The sequence below is a fragment of the Saccopteryx leptura genome, chromosome 5 (genome assembly GCF_036850995.1).
Source record: "Saccopteryx leptura isolate mSacLep1 chromosome 5, mSacLep1_pri_phased_curated, whole genome shotgun sequence".
Lineage (NCBI taxonomy): Eukaryota > Metazoa > Chordata > Mammalia > Chiroptera > Emballonuridae > Saccopteryx > Saccopteryx leptura.
This window is the reverse complement of record NC_089507.1, coordinates 7706535-7730633: the sequence shown is the minus strand read 5'-3', so window position 1 is coordinate 7730633 and position 24099 is coordinate 7706535. Positions and strand designations below refer to the sequence as shown.

At 37.2% G+C, this 24099-nt stretch overlaps 1 protein-coding gene across 2 annotated transcripts in view; it reads left to right on the top strand.

Moving 5' to 3' along the window:
- Positions 1–1073: 1073 nt before the first annotated feature.
- RAB28 (RAB28, member RAS oncogene family) overlaps positions 1074–24099 on the top strand; it is a 79669-nt gene continuing 56643 nt past the window's right edge. For both annotated transcript variants that reach the window (XM_066385408.1, XM_066385409.1), the window contains exons 1-3: positions 1074–1358; positions 6242–6338; positions 11347–11435. In XM_066385408.1, the coding sequence (XP_066241505.1) occupies positions 1284–1358; positions 6242–6338; positions 11347–11435 (261 nt within the window). In that variant the 5' untranslated portion in view covers positions 1074–1283. The remainder of the gene's footprint in view (positions 1359–6241; positions 6339–11346; positions 11436–24099) is intronic.

Here is a 24099-nt window from a genome sequence, read left to right as displayed (position 1 = left end):
AAAGACGCTGACTCCAAGCTCAGCTTTTTGTGACTTAAGCTCCCTTATCTGTAAAATGGGATAATTCTTCCTGTTTTTTTAGTATTCCCATGAGGAGTGACCATGATAATCCATGTCTAGGAATTAACAATAAGACAAACATAGTAGGCTGGAATTATTATTGTAGATGATATCTCACCATATTACAAAGTTTAGTTATGTCTTTCACCTACCTTACTGGATAGCAGTTTTCAAATTCGGACTCAGGGCACCTCTACAGTCTTAAGAATTAATGTGAACCCCAAAGAGTTTTTGTTTATTTAAGTTAGAGCTATCACTACTATCTTGATACTAATACTAGGAAATGTTGAAACATAATAATAAGCACGTGCTCCTTTAGCTGCCAAAGTGTTGTCATACACCTCATACATCCTCTGGAAATCTTCTCTATGTGCTTGTGAGAGAATGAACATGAAAAAGGCAAAAAGAAAGAAAAAGAAAAAAGAAAAAGAGTATTACTATAAAAATAGTTTTGACTTGCTCACCCCTCCCTCCCCAGGGTTCCCCAGGCCGTGCTTTGACAACTGCTGTCCCGGGGTTGATGAATGAACCAAGGAATTCTTCTGCTGTTTCTCCTCCAGAGCCCCGCCCCCGCGCGCTCTCCCTGGCAACCGGCGTCCTGGGTGCCCAGAAACAGTCCCCGCCCCGCCGCCTCTCCTCCCACGCCTGGCTTCCATGGCAACCACAGAGCGCAGCCCAAGCGTCACCGCCCTCTCCCCTCTGTGTTGGGCCAAACCATACTCCATAGGAAGCTTCTTGGGAGCGGTGGATACAAGGGAGTTTGACACAACGTCTGCTAGCTATTCGGCTTCCATTTTCCTATCTAAATTGAATGGGAACCCCCCATTTTTCCTTCGCTGACTGTCCCTGAGAAGGTGGCGGCGCGCCTCGCCTGGTCGCCTCGGATGGCTCCCCCACCCCAGGACCTCGAATGGACCGGCCAGACAGGCCGGCTCGCGGTCGGCGTGGGTTGGAGCAGAGGAAGGGGGCGCGGCCGACAAGCGCGGGGGGCGGGGCCGCGCCGAGGGGGCGGGGTCGCGCCGAGGAGCAGCGAGGGCGGGCAAGATGGCGCCCGGCGCGTAAATCTGCCCTGATTTCTCCGGCGGTCGCCGCGGCTCCCGGGCGGGGGTTCTGCCCCCACTGCCGCCCTTCCTCCTCTCCCCTCCCCGGAGCCTCCCCCCTTCGCGTCCTCCCACTGCCTGGCGGTGGGGGTGGGGGGAGGCCGATCTCGTTCCCGGGACACCATGTCGGATTCTGAGGAGGAGAGCCAGGACCGGCAACTGAAAATCGTCGTGCTGGGGGACGGCACCTCCGGGAAGGTCAGTCCTCGAGCCGGCTCGCCGTCCCGTCCAAGCCCGCAGGGACCCCGGCGCCAGCCTCGCCCGCAGCGCCCGGCGTCGCCGCAGCGCCCCGCGCCCGGGGGCCTCTGGGCCCGGGCCGCCCGCGCGTGGCCTGGGGCCGGACACGGAGCGGGCGCGCGGCCGAGGCCGGGGACGGCTGTCCAGTCCCCCCCAAACTAACGGAAAAGAGTCCCTTGCCAACTCCCTGACTGCATCGCGAACTCCTACTTGTCCTTCCTCCCAGGGCAGCGCCCCAGCCTCCGCCCTCGGTCGGCCGGCCGGCCGGATCGGCCACGGCGCCGCCCCCGCGGAACTTCGGGCCCCGACACGCTCGGCTCCTGTCCCCCCGGCCCGGTCTCGGACGCTCCCGCGCACGAGCGGGAGTCAGCGCCCCTGGTTGAGAGCTGGCGCCCCTGCGCTTACTGGTCGGGTCACAGGAGGGCAGATGGCTGACCTGGCCGTGCTCCCTCGGTCCACGGGGGTCCGGACAGGGTCGGCCTGGAAGCGCGAAGTGTGCAAATCCACACCCAACGTGCAAACCCGCGCGCGGGGAGCCTCCCGAACGTGCGCGCGCGCCACCCAGGGTGGCTGCTGCCCTGTAGCATCCTGCCTGCGCGTCCCCGTCCCCAGCACAGCACCTGTCAGCACAAGCACTGTTCCAACAGATCCCTGTCGAGCCCCCGTCGGGGGCGGGGTGCGGACCGAGGGCATCCTTGTCTTGAAGTCTAGCCTCCCTCGGGTGCGGGCTGGGTGGATGAACGGGGAGTGAGCGTGCGTGGGAGTGTCCGGCAGCCTGTCCCCAGGCGTCCTAACCCGGGGCGTTTCACCCACGGTCGTGGCGTTCCTGAAATGGAATGCACATGGTCCGGTACTTGCTCTTGCTCGTTGGAGAGCTCGGTCCGTAGGATCTCAAAGGGGTCTGTGACCCCCACCCCCCAAATGAAGTGAAGGGTCATTGGCCGGGGTGCCTTCACACCTGTCGCTTCTGCTAGAAGCGTCAACACTGTTTCTGGGAGCACTGCTCAAGTTTGTCTTCTTTCTTCTCCCTTTCCCCAGCCAGAGCCTCCAGGTCATTATTACGTTTCCTGGCTTCGGCCTCCCTGTGCCCTGTGACCGTTGTAGTTTGGACCCTGGTTTCCGTGGTGACCATTGCTCTTGGCCTCTTCCCTGAAGCAGCCCAGCTGCCTGCCTTGGGTTCTGAGAGCTGAGTTCCTAGACCCCTTGGGAAACGTGTCACTCATGTGTAAAATTTGGAGAATTCTGTTCATTTCTTTTTGACTTTCTCCTATATTTTGTTACTGATTTTTATTGCTGAGGAAAAACAACTTTATATGCTCTGATTACCCTTAAGCATTTTGGGGAAGAGAAGTACTTGGGATCACTTTTCTTTATAAAGTATTATATGAGATCTTGTACACTTAAAACAACTCTTTGAATGGATGCATTGTTTTAAAGCAATCAGCACTGCCCTGGCGGGATAGCTGGGTTGGTAAGAGCATCATCCCGAAGCGCTGAGGTTGCCAGTGGGCTCCCCGGTCTGGGCACATATAGGAACAGATATTCCTGTCTCTCTCCTGCTCTCTCCCTTCTTTTCTCTAAAATCAGCACAATAAACATTAAACAAAGTAAAGAATAAAGTAATCAACATGGTTGCGAACATCTTTATTCAATAAAAATTGAAGTTATATTTTTAATTTTCTCATTCATATTTTCTTTTGGATGCCTTGTAAATTTTCATTTTTAAAAATTTTTTACAGTCAAATCAAAGCAATTTATTTCCTGTTTAAATTTTAGTGACAATCTATAACACTAATACACTTGTAAAAAGACAAAAATTGCCCACATTCTATCACAATTCTTTAAACTTTTATTTATTTCTCCCAATATGTATCTGTTATCATATGTGTATTACTCCGTTGAATTTTGTTCATAATTCTGTATCTAGGTTTTTCATTTAGCCAGGCATACACGTGGTCCTCTTGTTAATTTAGTGTAATTATAGCTTTTCATCTCTGTCTAAAATTCTGCTTAGGACAAAGCATACTTTTCCCCTTCTGTGTTGTTGAAGGACTATCATTCTGCTTCAGAAGATAACATTAATATTCTTTATGGTGTTTTGACTTAGTCTTCATCATCTTGACTCATCTATTTTAAAACCCTAAAGACTTTTTCTGCTAGAATTTTCAGATATCAGCATCAGAAGCCTAACCTTTTTATCATTATTCATGTATCAAGTTTTTTCTCCATACCTTCCTCAGTTCTCAAATTATTGGCAGCTGCCAACATTGACATTCTGCTTCCTTTACTGTTCTTTTCTTTTATGAATTCACCCTGGCTTTCATTCTAATTTGTATCCTGATTTAACTCCTGGCCATTTTTTCTAGCATTAGTTCCTTCCGCTAGTTCTAACTCGGGGCATTTTGATACATACTAAAAGAAGCAATCGATTATTGAGATGACCTCCAACAGTTTCTCCAAGAGAAGTTTAGCTCCTCCCCCTAGTCACACATGTTTCTACTTTCCTGTTTTGATTCATACTTTTAATTTTATTATAAATTTTACAGATTTTTCTAGAGACAAAATATACTTTATGATCTTTTCAGTATTAGTGTAGTATGGTTAAAAATTATTAGCAGAAATTTTACCAAACCAAAAATATATACAGAATCAGATAAAATGTTTCAGAAGTGGTAGATGGTTGTTCACTTTATAATTGTTTAAGAAGCAGATATATACAATGACATGTGAGAACTTACCGGATCTGAAAAATAGCACAAAGACTATAGAACTGAAGAGGAAGTGCCTCCCACTGATTTGGTTGATCCTGTTTAATTTTTGTAGTAATTATAGTAGGTGTGTAGAGATGATATAAGAACCGGTTTTATATTTTGTGTTCCCAATGACCTATACTTTGGACAGATTATACTTCATTTCAGTTAAGACCCTAGCTTTGTATTTGCCTCAAAAGTGTGAAGGTAGAAATTTCAGTGAATATTAGAATTTTTCTGAATATTCATTAATATAAAAATATTGAACTTTGAGAATCTTAAACGAAAATGAAAAATTATCTTAAATGGCATTATGCTGATGTTACATATGCCCTGAGTTTTTTTTAATTTAAAATACTCTTTCAGCTATTCATAAATTAAACATTTTGAAATATCTGTATTTATAAGTGGTGATGATAGTTATTTTTCTCTAGAACTCTTATCCTCTTCACAAGTGATTTTGTGCTCGGAGTTAAACAAGTTCAATGGCATAAATAAGGATAAAAGGAAGAAAGGGTTTAAAAAGGAGTACTTACCTTGTTAAATCTGATTTCTCAGTTTTTATAGTATTGTTATGTGCTTCCTGGAAGCCAAATACATTTTCATTTTGGTGTAATGAGTTGATTTCTCATTGCCTAGCAGATCATTTTTCTTATAGTGCTCAATAAATATTTGACCAAGTGTCTTAGAAATTTATTATAAATGATGAGTATTTAACTATTATAAAAGAATTAAAAAAATAAAAGAATTGGAGTTAGGCCATGCAAGTTGCCATTTGTGTGAGAAATATGGTTCTTGTTTCAAAAGGAATTTTAGGTCTTTCTATTTAAAGGAATTTAAATTTGGTCAAGTTTTCTTTTGCACTGCTGTACTTACGTCATAATTAAGTATAATAAACTATCTAGGAAATTTTACCTTAATTTTAAGTACTTTAGGAGTTGACATCTAATTTTAACTTTTAAAATAAAATTATTTTTCCTTAACTTTGGGAGTCGGTCTTGAAGAGTATAAAAGCTTCATGAAGCTGCCTTTCTCCTCTATTTGGGAAAGTTTACAACTAAATAGTGCATTTAAAATGTTTAAGAAGCTTGTGAGCTGACTTATTTCAGTTGTTACCGGAATGATTAACTATTTTTTTGCTTTAATAAGAAATGGTACTCTAAAATAAAGTTGTCGAGTTTTGAATACAACTGTGAGTTTTAAAAAAAAATATGGGTACTGTATATATCTGTTCCTGTTCTAATATTCTTATGACTTTTAAGCTTTATGTTTCATGCATGGGAAATATTTATATAAATATTTTTGCCAGCTTAATGTCAGTCTTAAAAATACCAAATCTTATTTAAAAGCTACATATTCTCAGTCATTCTGTAGAATTATCTTCATTTGACAGCTTTAATATAGAGGAAAATGATATACTTATGATACTCTTCTTGTGGGGGTGGTAAGAAATTCTATAAAAAGGCTTTTCCCCTCCTTAATCATTTCTTATTATTGGCTGAGAGCACAGACTGTTCAGTCACCATGTCAGGAGACTTCACTTGGAGTGGTGAACACACAATACGATATACAAATAATGTAGTATAGAATTGTACACCTGAAACCTGTATAATTTTATTAACCAGTGTCACCCCAATAAAATAATTATTAAAAGAAAAAACCCCAAACTCCTAAAAATATTTAACCTCAGAAATTAAACTTAAGAGTTATCTGAAATTTGAATTAAACTGATACGTATGGATATATGATTCAGATCTTTTATCATGACGCTTTAGTTTTCTCTGTTGATAACTTTCAAATTCTAATTTCTAGCAAGGAAAAGAAGCTTGACAGTCGGAATTTAAAGCTCTCTACGGGTTAGTCTGTGGTCCCAGGGATAGCTTTCGGCCAGAGAAGTTTACCTGGGGAAGTGTTAAGTCTCTCCTCCCCTTGTAACTGATTAGAACTGCTTATAGTTGTGGTTTTTTGGGTTTTTTTTTTGGATTAATGGGAGCATGAATATTAAGATTACTTAATAACATTTAGTGGTGATCTTATGTTAAATTTCTAAAGCAAAGATACTAATTTTAATATGTTGTACATTTATTTTTTTAGACCTCCTTAGCTACGTGTTTTGCTCAAGAAACTTTTGGGAAACAGTACAAACAAACTGTAGGCCTGGATTTCTTTTTGAGAAGGATAACATTGCCAGGTAAGAGACTTCAAAAAGTGTAACAGAAAAGTAGGCGTGTTTTACAATAAGAGACTTAGGCAGAAATGTGTAAACTGAAGTTTAGAGTTGCTTCTACATGAAAATATGTGTAATCAGTAGATTTTATCTGAAAAAGATGTATTTCAGCAGCAGCTACCATGAAGACATTGTCTCTGGGTGTGGGAAGAAAGTTTATGTATGAAGACGCCTCAACTCTCCTACTGTTTTTGACTACACATTTTTCGAGGATAAACAATAGTTGCTTCTAAAATTCTAAAACGTTTTTAAAAAATCGAATGCTATACAGTTATCAATAGATTGCATAAACTAAATGAAAAAGACTGGAAAGGATTATTTTTTTAAAATACTATTTTGATTAGCCTCTGCTTCAGTTTTTTGTTTGGGAGAAAGTTGGACCAGAAGTATAATGTAGCTATGGAACTTCTGTGCTCTAATATGTGAATGCTGTTTTATGCAAGGCGGCATGAAATTGCTGGCATTTAATAGACCACTAAAATTTAGAGTCCCTAGGCACTCATAAAAATACAGTTTGAGCATTCAAGATGTTTCAGTTCACCATGCAAAGAGACTATTTAGATGCCAGTTGCAGCACATTTTGTGGGAAATACAGGGAAATAATAACAAAAAAGAGTGGTTTCTGTTTTAAGTTAGTTTCTGAACAATTGGGGCTTTAAAATACTCTGTCCATTCACTGTGATGGTTAAATTATATGTTTAAAGTATTTTATTAAAGGCAGTTTATCTTGATTGACCTTCTAAACCAGTGCATCCCTCTCCTCTCTGAGGAAGCCCATTTGAATAGAAACTGTTACAAGTGTGAATCATATGCCAGAATATGACTGATAGTGGAAAGGGTTTAATAAAACCCAGTAGTATTGAAATATTTTAGTCTCTCAAACACCTCATCTTTCAGACAGCTCTCCATGGCAGTTTTAGAGCAGCTAATGAAAACTCTTGGTAATTAAAGGCATGCTGCACATCTTACTAGTAATATATTCTTATATTTTGTGATGGCTTGTATTTATTTGCCTACCAATAACAAATAAATTAGAAGATATAGTGTGATAAAAGAATTCTGATTTTCTGTTGTGGAGTTATTGTTCAGCAAGAGGTTTAAATGAGAAACATATGCATAGTTAGTTTCATTTGTATTTTCTTTTAATGTATTCAAAACTAAAAATCTCATTTGTATTATTCTCACTCTTACAGCTAGGTTACTGGTACATACATAATATTTACATCAGTTATATGCACAAATCACATAATATACATGCTAAAAATTTCTTTTTACAGCAGTTTTTTAGAGGTTCCAGTTGTGCACAGAGAACCTCAGTATGTATTTAGTTGTTGACTGTTTTCTTTTAATGCTAATTAGCACCATCTAATATTGTTTAACTTTTGTGAATTTTTAGTTCAAAGGCTTAAAGGAGCAAGCATCTACTCAAACATTTAAAACATTTTAAGACTTATTTTGGACATTGTTCCACATATGTGATGATTTCTGATGTGTTGCACAATATTACCGATTTAAAATTTTTGATTAGTTTGCAAAAACTGGTATGCCTGAAATCCAAATTTATAGTATAATATTTTAGAGTTAGAAAGTAGGTTCAAAACATGACATTAGGAAATATATATTCAATGAATGTATATTTGAATTTTCCTGATTGAGTTTTATTTTGATGGGCAGAGTTCTAGAAAAAATTCTTTTTTTTTTGAAAAGGCAATTGGTTTTATGCTACTTAATGGACTCAAAATTATGGTAGAAATTTCAGTAGGAAAAATTGTTTTAGTATGTTTTGGTTTTATATAATTATAGGTACATCAAGAAATACAGTGGATAAATTATGAAATTCATAATATATCCTTAATATACTTTAATCTTAATCTTAATTCATTGTGTTTTATATATGATGATCAACATTTGTATTATTAGCCAGAACATTGCTGGTAGCATTATTGGATTTATATGATAGCATAGCAGTACAGTTGTTGAATCTAGTATTTGTTAGTATCCTCGTAACTTATGTCCATTCAGATTGTTCGTGGTGTGAGCCCTCCTGTCCATCTATTCACATTCTCTTCATGCCTGTTGTCAAGGTCATTACTTTGCAAATACTCATCCATTTTAGTATATTTCATGATCCGGTATGCTGTATAGTCTGGATGCAACCACTGTGCAGATTTTACTGCTTAAAATAGTGTATCTGTTAGTCAGAGATTCTGCTGATAGAGCTTCTTAAGAGCCTTAGTCAAAATACTTTCAGGAAGCTGTGGGTACAGTCCAGTAAACAGCGTTCTACTGTGAAAAGGATTTCTAAGTCTTTAGTACAAGAAGTGGGCAGACTTGTGTTTTTAGTTCCATCTTGACTCTGCAGCACTTTAAGTAAGGTTAACCAAGGCACCAAGTGTACTTTTACAAGGTCACTGTTGAATCCTCTTTGTGGCTTTGGTTCATACCAGAAGCAACTTACCTGTATTTTGTCACCTCATTTATTTTATTTTTTTCCCCCTAGTTGCATGTAATTTCTTACAGAAGAGTGGAATTTTGTATCATTTTGCATTTGGGATTAGATTGCTGACAATTTTCTTAATGTTTATTATTAGAAAATTATATAGATTTGTGATTTTAAAAAATTTTGCAATATTAGTTATTTACATACTCTTATACAGCTTTCTCGGTATGCGATTTTGAAAATGTACTGGGAAGCTTCATGTTTATGCCTCCAGCACTAAAATGAATGTTGAGTTGAATTCTATCTTTATGTTATTTTATTTATCTTTATTGTTATGCATTAATAAGCCTCAAATTTAAATGTGGAAATTAAAAATATATTCCTGTGTATGAAGTAACTATAAAGTTAATATTTGTTGAGGTTATGATGAGAATCAAAGTTTTATATTTTTGGCTAGCATTGTCTATTCATGGATTATCAGTTATGTATAGCTGTTTTTATTTCTGAGGCACTAGAAAATGTATATTAACAAGCCAACCACAACAAACTGTTTATTTGGACAGGTATGGATTTAAAAAATACCCTCAACACATAAATATAAACCTTTTATGGAGACAGTTGAATAAATGATTTAGTCTTCAAATGATTGCCATCAGAATTTGAAAACATGGAATGAAGACTGTGTTCCTCAAGTTATAGTTGAAGTATTCAGAACTTAAAGGAAAAACTGCTTCATATTTCTAATGAAAGGGTTTATTTTCCTTGAAAAAAATGGGATTAGGTGCCTTTTATTGTGTTGCCTAACATCTTACTCTAAAGAAGTTAATTCTGTTAAATACTGTTTTTTGAAGTAAATAAATGATTGTAAAATGAATAGAGTACTGCCTCTTTATCTGAGGGCCTATGAAAGTACTAATATAATTCTAGCGATGGCTAGCCCTCTCTCACCTGCTTAATTTGAGGCAGTATTCTAAGGGAATGATTTCAGCTTCAAATCTTGAAAATTTAGATTTTTATAAATTAGGTTTATACAAGTAGTTGGACAAGTCTTTGTCTGAGACATTTTGGTTTTCGTATTCATAGAGCTTGAAGAACATTTCTGTCGTTACTCTGCGAGCATTGAAAGTGTGTGTGTATGTGGAAATGATGACAGGTGATAAACTTCAGTAGCTCTCAGTAATGCAATTGGAAGTTCCTCATGTAAATCTTCTGCATGTTGGCAGATGGAACAGACCTACGTCCAAATAATGGAAAGATTGTAATGCACACCCAACGAAACAGAGTTAAGGGCAAAACTTGGCTGGTCAGTCCAGTGTCATACTTTCTTGTCAGTTGCAAAGTTGAGTGGTGTGACTAACATTCTCCAATTTTAGTGTTTTGGTATAACAATTCATATGTATATATATATTTTATTTTTGAAGTGAGACTTTTTTTTTAGTTCCTAAGTTTTTGGTTTGAGTTTTCTTGATTTGCACACCATTCAGAGAGATACATTTTTTGGGGGGGAGCTCATTTTGAAGGTACTGAGACTTTGTCTACCTTTGGAGCAAACTGCATAATTTTGTTAGGAGAAACAGTTTGAAATTTTAAAATAGCAGGCATATTGAACATAGCCTTTTTTTTTTAGTCATTAAGTAGAGAGGGTGTCCTAGCTCATATATTTTTGTGTTAACCAAATATTTTGCAAAATGAATAAACATTTTTTTTAAAGATTGCTTTGTATTTTAGTATGCTTTTATGATGCCTGTATGTGGAAAAAGATTTGATACACTATTTTAGGAAGGCTTTGAAGCACGTATTGTAATTTGTTTCAGTGGAAATACTTTGAACATGTATAAATGAGTCATAATATTTGATGATATGCTTTGATGATAAGCGGGGTATGTATCCTACATCACTTCCGAAGAGGGTATCAATTGTGTTTCTATTTTATAAGTTAAATTTGAAAACATAATTTTTATTATGTTTACTATTACATGCAATAGCTGACATTCAAATTTAAAAAATTTATTCATTTGAGTTGAAACTATGGGTCTATTTTTATTGTCTACAATGTATCATTCTGTGGTTATAGAACCTTTACAGTGTATGGAACTTAACAGCAAAATTCATTATGTGCAAATGGGTAAGTTAGTATGTAAAGTTAAATTTTTATTTTTGAAGTATATTTCTTACCCTAGGTGCAAGTATGTTATATTTCTATTTTCTGTTTAAGAAAATTTTTTCTTGAGGTTTAAGAAATTTATGAATTAAAGCTTTCTTTATTTTCTTTTGTTTTGAAGGTGATTATAAATGTGGTCCCATGGAAATGGGGTAAAAGTATATTATAAACTTAAATTCTCACCAGGATTTCTTTTGATAACATTACTTCATAGCTCCAAACATCTGACTTATATGAGCCTGCAGAATAAAAGGCAAATTAGGTTAGAGTTTTATTGTTGTGATTTAGTGTTCTGTGAAACTGTGTTCAATTGTTACTTAACTTTTATTATATTCTTATTTATATATAAATATCTATTTTTTATATTTTAGGAAACTTGAATGTTGCTCTTCAAGTTTGGGATATAGGAGGGCAGACAATAGGAGGGAAGATGTTGGATAAATATATCTATGGAGCACAGGTATGACAAGAGTTCTGTGATTATTCCAGTACTGAAAATACCATCCTCAAACACACACAACTCTCTTTTAACATGATTTCTATCTGATAGAGAAACTACATTTATATGTGTGCTAATCCTTTGCTTTCCTCCTCCCCAAATTCTGTTTGGAATGATTTGGGTCAAGAAACTGGTGTGACTCTTAATAGCTTTCATATGCTACTTACATTATAAGATATTTTTGTCAGCAGTTGAATAAATGTAGTGATAAATGATATTTTGATACTTTTTATATGATGATAAATGATATTTTGATATTTATTAGCTGACTTCATAATAGTGACCATTTTCAAAATATATAAGCTGAATGAATGAAAACGTAGAAAGGGAAAATTTAATTTCATTTTAAGTTGTAAGGACAAAAAGCATATTTATATGTCTATATATTTTTGTGTTATGAATCAGTCTATATAGTTCTCCTGATTTAATAGATGTCAATATATTGTATCTGAAAACTAAGTATGTTTAATTATATGTATGAAGCACATACAATATTTTAACATGATAATGATGTTTTTTCAGATGAAAATGTATATATATAAAACAAAAATTAGTGGGCAACATGAGCTTATATAGACATAATTTATGTTTTTAAATTAAATGATTGTACAAATAGGAAATATGCATGGTAGCAGTATACTTTAAAAAGTTAATTATTTACATGGTATTAATTTTTGCTCTTCCACTTTTAATTAGCTTGTCTCGTTAATATCATACCAAGGCACTGGAGAGGGAGTTTGAAACTTTCAGTGAGAGAATCATGACTTGGTTATGTGGAACTATGTTGCTCATAAGAAATTAATCTAGAAGATGAAGACAGATAATGTTAAGCATGGTTTTTTTATGGAGTTTGATAATGGTTAAGTACCATTACTTTAATTTTTGATGGAAAATAGATTCTGAACTATTTTTTAAATAGATGATGCTCACATGGTTCTGAATCAGGTATAAAGGTCCTAGAGTTTTGATTTTTATATTATTGATGCATAGGTTGGGCTCTTAGAACTCTCTCTTCCTTGCCTTTTCATCTGCAGTGTTCTTTGTCTCCTGAACACTCTTTCTGCTCATTTAACATTTTTACTTGTAACTAGATGATTTGATTTCATGCATGTTCATTTTTCTCTTAAAAGATATGTCTCAGATTTTGGTTTCTGACTTTATTGTTGTTTAATTTTTTTTTTTAATTTTAAACTGAATATGTTTAAAGTTGTTAAGTAAATAAAAATTGCTGGACAGAGATTTATGGGGATCAACAGTCCTCGTTTCACCCTCATAGTTGGTAAATGGGATTTGAAAATAATTTTTTCTCTTTGCTTCATTAGAATCTGTCTTCAAGGATACATACCGAATTTTTTAAACAATCAAAATTAGATTAGTCAAGCTTCTTATCATATTTGATTCTGAGTGTCAAATAGAATATTTTTTTATAGAGGTAGCTAGAGTTAGTGGGAAACAGGATGATTTTATGTATTTCAGGGTAAACTATGATATAAAATTCAATTAATAAATTCACTGAAAATTTAGGAGAATATAACACTCATGCATTGAATTCTTTTAATTTTACCATACCAAATCATTTAAAAATTTATTATTTCATATATTTTAATTATTTAAAGTTTTAAAATATAAAATTATATGATACAAAAATTAATATTGATGTGAAATTCACATAATATAATAGCCATTTTAAAGTACATAGTCAGTGGCATTTAGTACATTCACAGTGTTTTATGACTGTCCCCTCAAATAATTTTTGTACAGTGTATATCTTATGCTGTTATACATCTGCTTATACTCAGTAACCATTAGTGCGGAAATTTGTAGACATTTCAGAACTTTCCATCTTTTTTGAGAGTACTTGAGTTTAGTAAAATTACTCTATTGTATTCTAATAATGTACCTCATATCTTTGGAGGAAGAGAATGTTATACTTTTTTTTTAGAACTTGTCATATAAGATTTCAATTTGAAGGTACCTTTTTTCTCAAAATAAAAGGTGGTGCCTTTTATTATTTACATTTTACAGTTTCTATGAATGTTGTAAGAATATTCTATGCTTTATTAAACAACAGTGTAGTACAGTATTTCTGAGAAATTCATGATACATTTCCATGAAATTTTCTTAGGAAACTAGTAATTTTGAAATGATAAAATGAATTGTCATAAATTAATGATAATAAATTTTCTCTGCTTTCCAGAGATTCTAAATGACATGCTATGTAAAATATATAAAGTACATTTACCAGTAGTTTCTTTTGTTAAAATATGTGTGAATTTTTTTTATCTAGGCCAAGAAGCTCTGACTATAATTCACTACTATAAATTGGGGGAAATGTTACTTTTCAAAAAACAATGCTTTCAAAAACATTCTAATAGCATATTAATATGTAACTTTATATTATATCATCATATAATTATTCTTCAAAGTGGATCTGTCCTGTTTCCAAAGTTGCTGTAGACTGCCTATCTCTTGAGTGCTTTGGATTTGAGTGCACGTGCTACAGGGTAGAACTCTTCCATAAATAGTGCTTTGAGAATACCAGTTTAATGTATAATCAGGATTTTGTCTTAGGTTCTCTAGCTAATGTGTTGAGTATAGAAAGAATTATCTTAAACCTATCTGGGTTATTAAGCTAGCGAGTCTGTTTTATAAAAAAATTTTCTTAACATCCACGAAGAAGCTTATTTGTAGTCTGGGAATTAACTTAGTTTAAAATAAAACTGATTATTTTACCTTCTTCACTCCCCCCCCCCCCCAGTAGCATTAAACTTTAGTAATAGTCTATTGAATAGTGTTGGTTAAAACAAAATTGAATTGATACCCAAGAAAGAATTAGTGAGATATTTTGACAAGAACTAGTTCTAAGAATTGAAGAATATCCTAGTTAAATTCCCAGATTTTGAATTGCCTTAAAAATTTCTAGGAGTCTTCAGAAAGATGTTATAGGCTATTTTTCGTAATGGTTATGAGCAAATACACAGTGGGTAGTGTTTAGTGCCCTGTAACCTGTGGCTAACAGAGGCTAATAAACCTCAGAGAAAGACTGCGTGTTTCGTTTTTGTAGCTCTTTCCACCCTGGACTCTAAGTGGTTTGCAAACACTGCCCTACTGAGCATAAGCTCAATGCAGTATAGTCATTGGTGAGGTGGAACATAACTGCTATTGTGTGCCAGTGCCCCCCACAGATGAGCCAGCCTGCTGCCCACCAACAAAGGGACTTGATGTCTGTGTGACACCCGCGGAGAGATCAGGTCTGAAAGCTGAACTCCCTGAGACCCTCTACTGTCTTTTACTATGAATTTTTTTGTTAGATATTTGTCAACTTATAACTAATTATGTTTACAGACCTCTATTGCTTTTACTATTTCTTTTTACAGATTGTACTTATTCAACAAAGTATATGTCGTTATGAATAATTTATATGAGTTTTTTCTATATATAATTAAAAACTAAAGTAGATTGTTTGTCATACAAATGAGGGAGAAAAATTACCTGCATTTTAAGAATAGGGAGCCTTTTATTTTGGGGAAGGTTAAATTGTGTGTGTGCTGTGCCTTATTACATTTCAGAAGTAAATCTGTGAAACACCTTCCAAGACTGCTGTGTTGCCCCCGGTGCTTATTTCTTCAAAGCTGCTACCAGTTATTCCATCCTGCTCATTAGATACTGTGATAAGTGAAACAGATGGAAACAAAGTCCTATACAAGATAACTTTATGCAATATTTAGTAAAGTCTTTAGGTTTACAATGAGGAGGGAATTCAGGGGAAAAAGTGAAGTTAAGATGTAGAAAATGGGGGATATTATTGTTGAAGAATTTGAAGATACAGAAGGATTTATTCAAATTTGAAACCTGATTTCCAAAAGTCATGGCAATAAGATTTGGGGAGAAGAGGGACACTTGGAGGGTGAATTGGGAAGAGGCAGCACAGGGCGGTATGGGGACAAAGACAGGAGAAGAATGAATGGCAGGTCGATGGGTCAGTTAGTGCTGTTCACTTCTGCTTACTGATTTGCGCTTGATGTATCAATTAATAAAAGAGGAGTGTTGAAGTCTCCAGTGATATTACTGAATCTGTGGATTTGGAATTCTATAGAGTTCTGTCGGTTTTGGTCTCATGTATTTTGACATTTACTAGTTGTATGTACATGAAGGATTTTTATGTTCTCTTGGGGAATTGGCCCCTTTGTCAGAATGCCAATCTTTATGCTTTAAACAGTTTTCCTTATTTTGAAATCTGCTTTGTTTGAAATTAAAAAGCAACTCTAGTTTTCTTTTTATTAGTGTTAGAATGATATTTCTGTATCCCTTTAATTTTAACCTGTGTCTTTATATTTAAAGTGAGTTTCCTGAAGGCAACATATAGTTGAGTCTTTGTTTTCATATGCTCTGACAATCTCTGTTTTTAAATTGGTGTATATTTAGATCATTCACATTTAAAATGATTATTGATATAGTTGGGTTAATATCTGTCATGATTTTTTTCTATTCCTTGTTCTTTTTTGGTATTTTCTAGTTTTACTTTTATTTTTACTTTTTTTTTAACTTTTATCTCCTTTCTTAGCCTATCAATTATACTAAAAATATATTTTTAGCAATGTACAGGTTTTTTTTTTTTTTCAGAGACAGAAAGAGAGTCAGAAAGACGGATAGACAGGGACAGACAGAGGAATGGAGAGAGAAGCATCAATCATTAGTTTTTCGTTGCGCATTGCAACACCTTAATTATTCATTGATTGCCTTCTCATATGTGCCTTGACCGCGGGCCTTCAGCAGACCGAGTAACCCCTTGCTCGAGCCAGCGACCTTGGGCTCAAGCTGGTGAGCTTTTGCTCAAACCAGATGAGCCCTCGCTCAAGCTGGCAACCTTGGGATCTCGAACCTGGGTCTTCCGCATCCCAGTCCGATGCTCCTTCCACTGCGCCACTGCCCGGTCAGGCAGCAATGTACAGTTTTAATTAAGTTCACTTCCATGTAACACTGCATTGCTTCACATGTACTTCAGATCCTTCATAAAAGAATATTCTCAATTCATCCCTCCCGTTCTTTACATCATTGCCGTAATCATTTCACTTGTCCGTCTGCTAAAATCGCTCAATATATTATTACTGTTATTAGTGTAAACAATAAACACTTGTTTCTTCTCTGATGGTCTACCTGCAGAACTGAATTTCTTTTTGTAATATCACTTCCTTCTTCCTGAAGAATCTCTTCTAACATTTCTTCCAGGGCAGGTCTGATAGGGTTATGAATTCCTTCAGTTTTCTTTTGTCTGAGAAAGTCTTTATTTCTCCCTCACTCATGGATAATAATTTTACCTATATAATTCTAGGTTGATATTTTTCAACACTTAAATATTTCACTTAATTCTTTTATTTTGTTTTATTTACTTTTCATAGCACAATGAATTTTAATCTCTCCTCTTTGGGGGAGGGGAGGTTAAACTACACACTTTTGGAGACACCCCAAAGGTGGTCGGGCATTTTGGTAGGAAAGGATTTGATCCACCCTTTCCCTGCCTTAGGATACCGAAGGCACGTCTAGTTGGCTCAGGCGCTCTGGGCTGGGGCAGAGGTAAACGGAGGCGGTGGTCCGGGACAGCCCGCAGTGCATGGGGGAGGCCCGAGTTCTCGTGGGCACAGGCGGTCGGTCCTGGGCGATGGTGGGGCCGAGGGGGTGGTCTGAGGCTATGGTCCTCACCTGCCCAGGCCACCTGCTCTTTGCTTGGGAACTGCGGCTGGCTCTCCCGCTGGGCGTCTCCGCAGAGTCGCTGGGGCTGACGATGGTCAAGCTGATGTGGAAGCTGAGATGCCCCCGAATGATGGCGGGGGGCGGGGGGGGGCTTAGCTGAGTCACTGTGTCTCATCATGGCCCTGGAGGTGCAGACCTCCCTGGGCCTTCCCAGACCTGATCAGAGGCTTGCGACAGGCTGGGGCCCAGGGCCTGCGGGCTGCCCCACAACCCCGCAGCCAGCGTGGCACGCCCAGGAAGCCGCCCCTGGTGCCGCCCTGCCGCAGGCGCTGCTGATTCCAGTTATGTAAATCCTTGGTGTGAGAATTCTGAATTCTGTTCACATCTGAGTTTGGTTCTAATGGTTGCCAGTTCTTTTCAAACTTCCTTTTAGTATTCTAATTTTTTTTTTTTTGTTAAAAGCTAGATGTGATGTATTGAGTAATAAGAACTCAGGCAAATAGGCTTATGGTGAGGTTTCATGGTAACATGGCCAGGAGTCCGGCTGTGTTTGATGTTGGCTGAAGGTGTAGATGCCAGGGACATCAGATCCCTTTATGTCCTCGTGTCTCCTTTTTTCTGGGTATCTCAAAGAAGTCTTTGTACTTGCAGTTTGTGTCCTGCGGCTTTTTCAGCTGTCACCTGCTACCATTATACTGGTGTCCTGCTGGTGCTGTGGTCTAGTGTGAAGGAGGCGGAAGCATTCTGTACTCGGATGATGAATACTGGCCTCTTAGTGGCCTGTGGCCCTGGGCTGTGACGTTCACAGGTGTTTCATAGCTCTTCCCACTGAGGTGAAACAGGATGGCTAGACAGGCTGTAACTAGGGACTGCCCTTTCTCCATGTCCCCATACGAGACTCTGAGTCAGCTTTTTCTCTTGGAGAATATACCTTTTTATGGGTACTGTCTAGGCATATTTTACAATAGTTACTTTCTCCCTTCCCATGCCAGAGCCATAATGGAATCTTTCTTGACCTTTACCCCGTGGTTCTGGTGGGGGTTTTTGCAGGTAAAACCCACTGCCTCTAAGACTGTATGCCCTAGGAATTTTTTATTTTCAAGGAAGACCACACTCAGCCTTCAGCAGCATATCAAATTTATCATTTAGTTGTTTCTACCATTTACTGCCTTTAATAATTTATGCTTGCCTGACCAGGCAGTGGCGCAGTGGATAGAGCGTCGGACTGGGATGTGGAGGACCCAGGTTCGAGACCCTGAGGTCGCCAGCATGAGCGCAGGCTCATCTGCTTTGAGCAAAAGCCCACCAGCTTGAACCCAAGGTCGCTGGCTCCAGCGAGGGGTTAAGGCCCGCGGTCAAGGCACATATGAGAAAGCAATGAATGAACAACTAAGGTGTTGCAACGCGCAATGAAAAACTAATGATTGATGCTTCTCATCTCTCTTCGTTCCTGTCTGTCTGTCCCTGTCTATCCCTCTCTCTGACTCACTCTCTGTCTCTGTAAAAAATAAATAAATAAATAAAATTAAAAAAAAATTTATGCTTTAGGTAAGCAGATTTGAGTTATGACTCTGAATTTAGCTGTCTCTCCAGATTTCAGGGCAGAAATGTGTTGGGTAAACTCAGCTTTGTTATAGCCAAGAAAAGTAATTGATTTTCAGTTTATTTAGCTTTTTTTCTGATTGTAAGGAAAGACACGATGACTTCTAAGCTCTTTACATGTTGGAAGTGAAACTGAAAGTTCTGGAATTTCAATTTTTTCCCTTTATTTTTTAAAAATTTATTTTTCGAAGTAAAGGTATCACTTTTTGCTGATGATATGATCCTATACATCGAAAACCCGAAGGACTCCACAAAAAGATTATTAGAAACAATAAACCAATACAGTAAGGTCGCAGGATACAAAATTAACATACAAAAGTCCATAGCCTTTCTATATGCCAACAATGAAATACTAGAAAACGAACTCAAAAAAATAATCCCCTTCACGATTGCAACAAAAAAAATAAAATACCTAGGAATAAACATAACAAAGAACGTAAAGGACCTATATAATGAAAATTACAAAGCATTGTTAAGAGAAATCGAAAAGATACAATGAGATGGAAAAATATTCCTTGTTCTTGGATAGGAAGAATAAATATAATCAAAATGGCCATATTACCCAAAGCAATATACAAATTTAATGCAATTCCCATCAAAATCCCTATGAGATTTTTTAAAGAAATGGAACAAAAAATCATCAGATTTATATGGAACTATAAAAAACCCCGAATAGCCAAAACAATCCTAAGGAAAAAGAATGAAGCTGGGGGCATTACAATACCTGACTTTAAACTATATTATAGGGCCACGATAATCAAAACAGCATGGTATTGGCAGAAAAATAGACACTCAGACCAATGGAACAGAACTACAAAGCCCAGAAAATAGAGAGAGCGCTCCCGAGCCGCGAGTAGTGGTCAGTAAGTAATCTTTGAGTAACAGGGGCCAAACAACACTACTCAATTGGAGAAAAGAAAGCCTCTTCAACCAAATGGTGGTTGGGCAAAAATGGAAAGCCACATGCAAAAGAATGAAACTCGACTACAGCCTGTCCCCGTGTAATAAAATTAATTTCAAAATGGATAAAAGACCTAAATATAAGACCTGAACCCAATAAAGTACATAGATAGAAGACATAGGTACTAAAATCATGGACCGGGGTTTTAAAGACATTTTATGAACTTGACTCCAAATGGCAAGAGAAGTGAAGGCAAAGATAAACGAATGGTGTCTAACATCAGAATTATAAGTTTTCTAGCTCAAGCAAGAGAAACTGATATTCAAAATAAACATGACTAGCCAACTAAAGGGAAATGATATTTTCAAGACAATCAGCATCAGTAGAAGGGCCTAATATCCAGAAATGATTTTACAAAGAACTCATAAAACCTCAACAACAAACAAACAAACAATCCAATAAAAAAATGGGAAGAGGACATGAACAGACACTTCTCCCAGGAAGAGATACAAATGGCCAACAGATATATGAAAAGATGCTCAGCTTCATTAGTTATTAGAGAAATGCAAATCAAAACTACAATGAGATACCACCTCACTCCTGTTAGATTAGCTATTATCAACAAGACGGGTAATAGCAAATGTTGGAGAGGCTGTGGAGAAAAAGGAACCCTCATTCACTGTTGGTGGGAATGTAAAGTAGTACAACCATTATGGAGGAAAGTATGGTGGTTCCTCAAAAAACTGCAAATAGAACTACCTTATGACCCAGCAATCCCTCTACTGGGTATATACCCCAAAACCTCAGAAACATTGATACGTGAAGACACATGTAGCCCCATGTTCATTGCAGCACTGTTCACAGTGGCCAAGACATGGAAACAACCAAAAAGCCCTTCAATAGAAGACTGGATAAAGAAGATGTGGCACATATACACTATGGAATACTACTCAGCCATAAGAAATGATGACATCAGATCATTTACAGCAAAATGGTGGGATCTTGATAACATTATAAGGAGTGAAATAAGTAAATCAGAAAAAAACAAGAACTACATGGTTCCATACATTGGTGGAACATAAAAATGAGACTAAGAGACATGGACAAGAGTGTGGTGGTTACCAAGGGTGGGGGGAGGGAGGACATGGGAGGGAGGGAGGGAGAGAGTTAGGGGGAGGGGAGGGGCACAGAGAACTAGATAGAGGGTGGCGGAGGACAGTCTGACTTTGGGCGAGGGGTTTGCAACATAATTTAATGACAAAATAACCTAGACATGTTTTCTTTGAATATATGTACCCTGATTTATTAATGTCATCCCATTACCATTAATAAAAATTTATTATAAAAAAAAAAAAAAAAAAAAAAAAAGAAAAAAAAATTTATTTTTCAACTATAGTTGAAATACAGTATTATATGATATTACTTTCAGGGGCACAACATAGTGGTTAGGAATTTATTACCTGGAAAATCTAACACCCATCTGTCCTGGAATTTATTTTATATTTTAATGTCTTTGATTTTTCTTATGTTTCCTTCTCAAATTTTACCATCCAAGTAAAAGTCAGAATTGGTACAAACTTGCCATCTTAAGAGCAAAGATAAACTCATTGTTTTTATATGAAATGGGATTGAGAACGGGGTATCCAAACAAGTAGAGATTTGTGCTGGGGGATAGCTAGATTAATCCAAAAGTTCTTCTCGTCTGGCTTTCTATGAGTCCTGGGAGATTTGTCGGTGTCACTTACTGAGAACTATCAGGACACATTGGACTACATCAGGAATTGGTAAACGTCCCCTTAAAGAGCCAGATAGAAACTATTTTAGGTTCTGTGGGCCATGCTGTCTCTGCTGCAGCTACCCAACTCTCCAGTTATCGGTAATACTTAAAGTAATGAGTACGAGTATATTTCAATAGAAGTTTATTTAAAATATATGGGATGGGAGCTGGATTTGACCCTGGGCCATAGAACACCTGGTCTGGATCAATGGTATTTAATTTTTAGTCCACAGCTCTGACTAGGCACTGATTATCAAGAGATGATAGCTCTGTTTTATTTGTACATTTTCCATCTTGTTCAGATATTGACCCATGTTGAGATGAAGATTTGCATATATTAATTAGAAGGGTTCCAAAAATCTTAAGGTTTAAGAATCATTGTAGGTCAAGGCTCAATTTATGAGTGCAAGAACTACCTTAAAATTGTTTTGAGGAGGGAGGTGGAGGAAAATATAGGGTGGATACGGTGATGGATAAAGAGTTGACTTGGGGGGTGACCACAATACGGTGTACAGAGATGTGTTTTTAGAATTGGGAACCTGAGACCTGTATAATTATGTTAACCAGTTCACCCCAATAAAATTCAATTGAAAAATAAATTATAAAAGAAAAGAAAAAAACCCCCAAACAAAAAGTTGCTTTGAAAATGTAATTCTTTTTCACTCAGAATAAAAAAAAAAAAATTCTCAGCAATTGTGTATGTTAGTTTTTAATTAAACTTATATTTTATTACTTTACTTAATTACTTAGACATGGCAAGTACTGTAAAGGTAGATGGTAAAAGCATTAACCAAGATCAGTAGATAGGAGAGCCAAGACTTCAACATAACAGTGATCTGACTTCCAGGGCAGATGTCTGTTAACGCAGTATATTACCACTGATCACAACTGGATTGGAATCAATAGATTGAAGATTAGCTTTCTTCAGAGGTCAGTTCTGGGCCTTATTCTTAATGAAAGTGGAATTATGCTCATTGTTTCAAATAGTTCTCTGTTGGACATCATTTCAGTGCATTTGGGAAGACAGACAGAAGTCTAAGTTACTGAAATGAATCAGACAAGTGATTTTTGCATAATAATTATAGACTATTTAAACTATGGGCAAACAACCAGACTCAGAGAAACTAAGTGAGTGGGGGCCAGTGTAGTTTAATAAAAGAGAGTGGTAGTGGAAGATTGTAACAGTGCTAGAGCCAGCTTGGGAGAGTCAGTGTTAAGTTCAGGAGCTTCTGTGAGTCAGTTGTTGAATATATTTAAGACAAAACATTATATGTAATATCATAAATTAAAAACAAATGTATACTCAGAGTGCACACTTACTAGTTATTCTGCTATATGTTTTTGTTACCTATGTTCTGGAGATTATTTATGTTTAGTGATGCTATATAATGAGGTCCTACTCAGCTCTGTCTCCAGTGAAGTGACTGATAGATTAAAAATGGCCAACAGACATATTTACACCACAGAAATGAGCAAACCCTTCACATAACACTCTTCCCACCCCTACCCCTGCTATCCTCCTAAGTAGTTGGGTAATATTTGCCAGGACATCGCTGGCCATGTCTTCTGTGTTGCGTCCTTGTCTGTTTATGTGCTCGGCTTTGCTGCAAGACTTGGAGTTCCTTGAGCTATGGAATTTATATCCCTAGCACCCCACACAATACCAGACCTATAATTGGAAGTCAAATGTTTGTGCAGTGAGTGAGTGAACTTTATATTCATTCAGTCTTTGATTCAGATTTTGGCTCAATTACTTAACTAGCTGTGTGACCTTGGTTATTTTAAACTCTGTTTTTAGTAAGACGAAGATAGTAACAGCAGCTCTGCATGCTTGTTGTGAGGATTAATGAAAAGATCAAGATAGCTGTGTGGTACATTGTAGGTGCAAAGAAGTAGTCAGCATTTATGATTATAACCTAAGAAGAAGGAGACATAAATGCTAGCAGGGTCCAGACTTATAATATATGCAGAGTTTTGTATTAAGTGTTTGACCGCAAACTGGATAAGAATCAAGAATGTGGCACTGTTATTTTTGTGTGTGTACATACTTCTTCTTCCCACACAATAATGGGATATATTAAAAGGAATATGATATATAAGAGGCAGGAAGCAATTCCTCTGTTATATTTGGCTTTGTTCAGGCTCTTATTACAGTATCATGTCCAGTTTTACATTGCTCATTTTAAAGAGGATGTCAGAAAACTGTATGGAGAGTGTCCTGGGAAGAACCAACAGCCATGATTAAAGGGACAGAAAATAGGTCCTTTGAGGCAAGTTTAAGGAATTGAGTTTGTTTATTCTGGAAAGGAGATGGTAAAGGAGTTTCTTAACTATATTCAAGTACACGAAGGGTTATTATAAGGAGGATACTTGCACAGTGCTCTCCCAATGCACAGAGGACCAAAAGAGGAAATCGACTTATTTCATTTAAAGAAAATTGTGTTAAACCACTGAAATGGACTATCTGGGGATGTCATGAAATGTCCATTTTTGAAAATATTTAAGAAGAGCAGCAGCAGATGGTTATTTATTGAAAGGTTTCAATGTTTGACCTCATGAAAGTCATAGACAGGATTATACCTCTGTGATATGGTTTTCTTACATTGATTGTAGTTTACCAAGCATATCCCAGATATCTTATTGGGAAACCACTT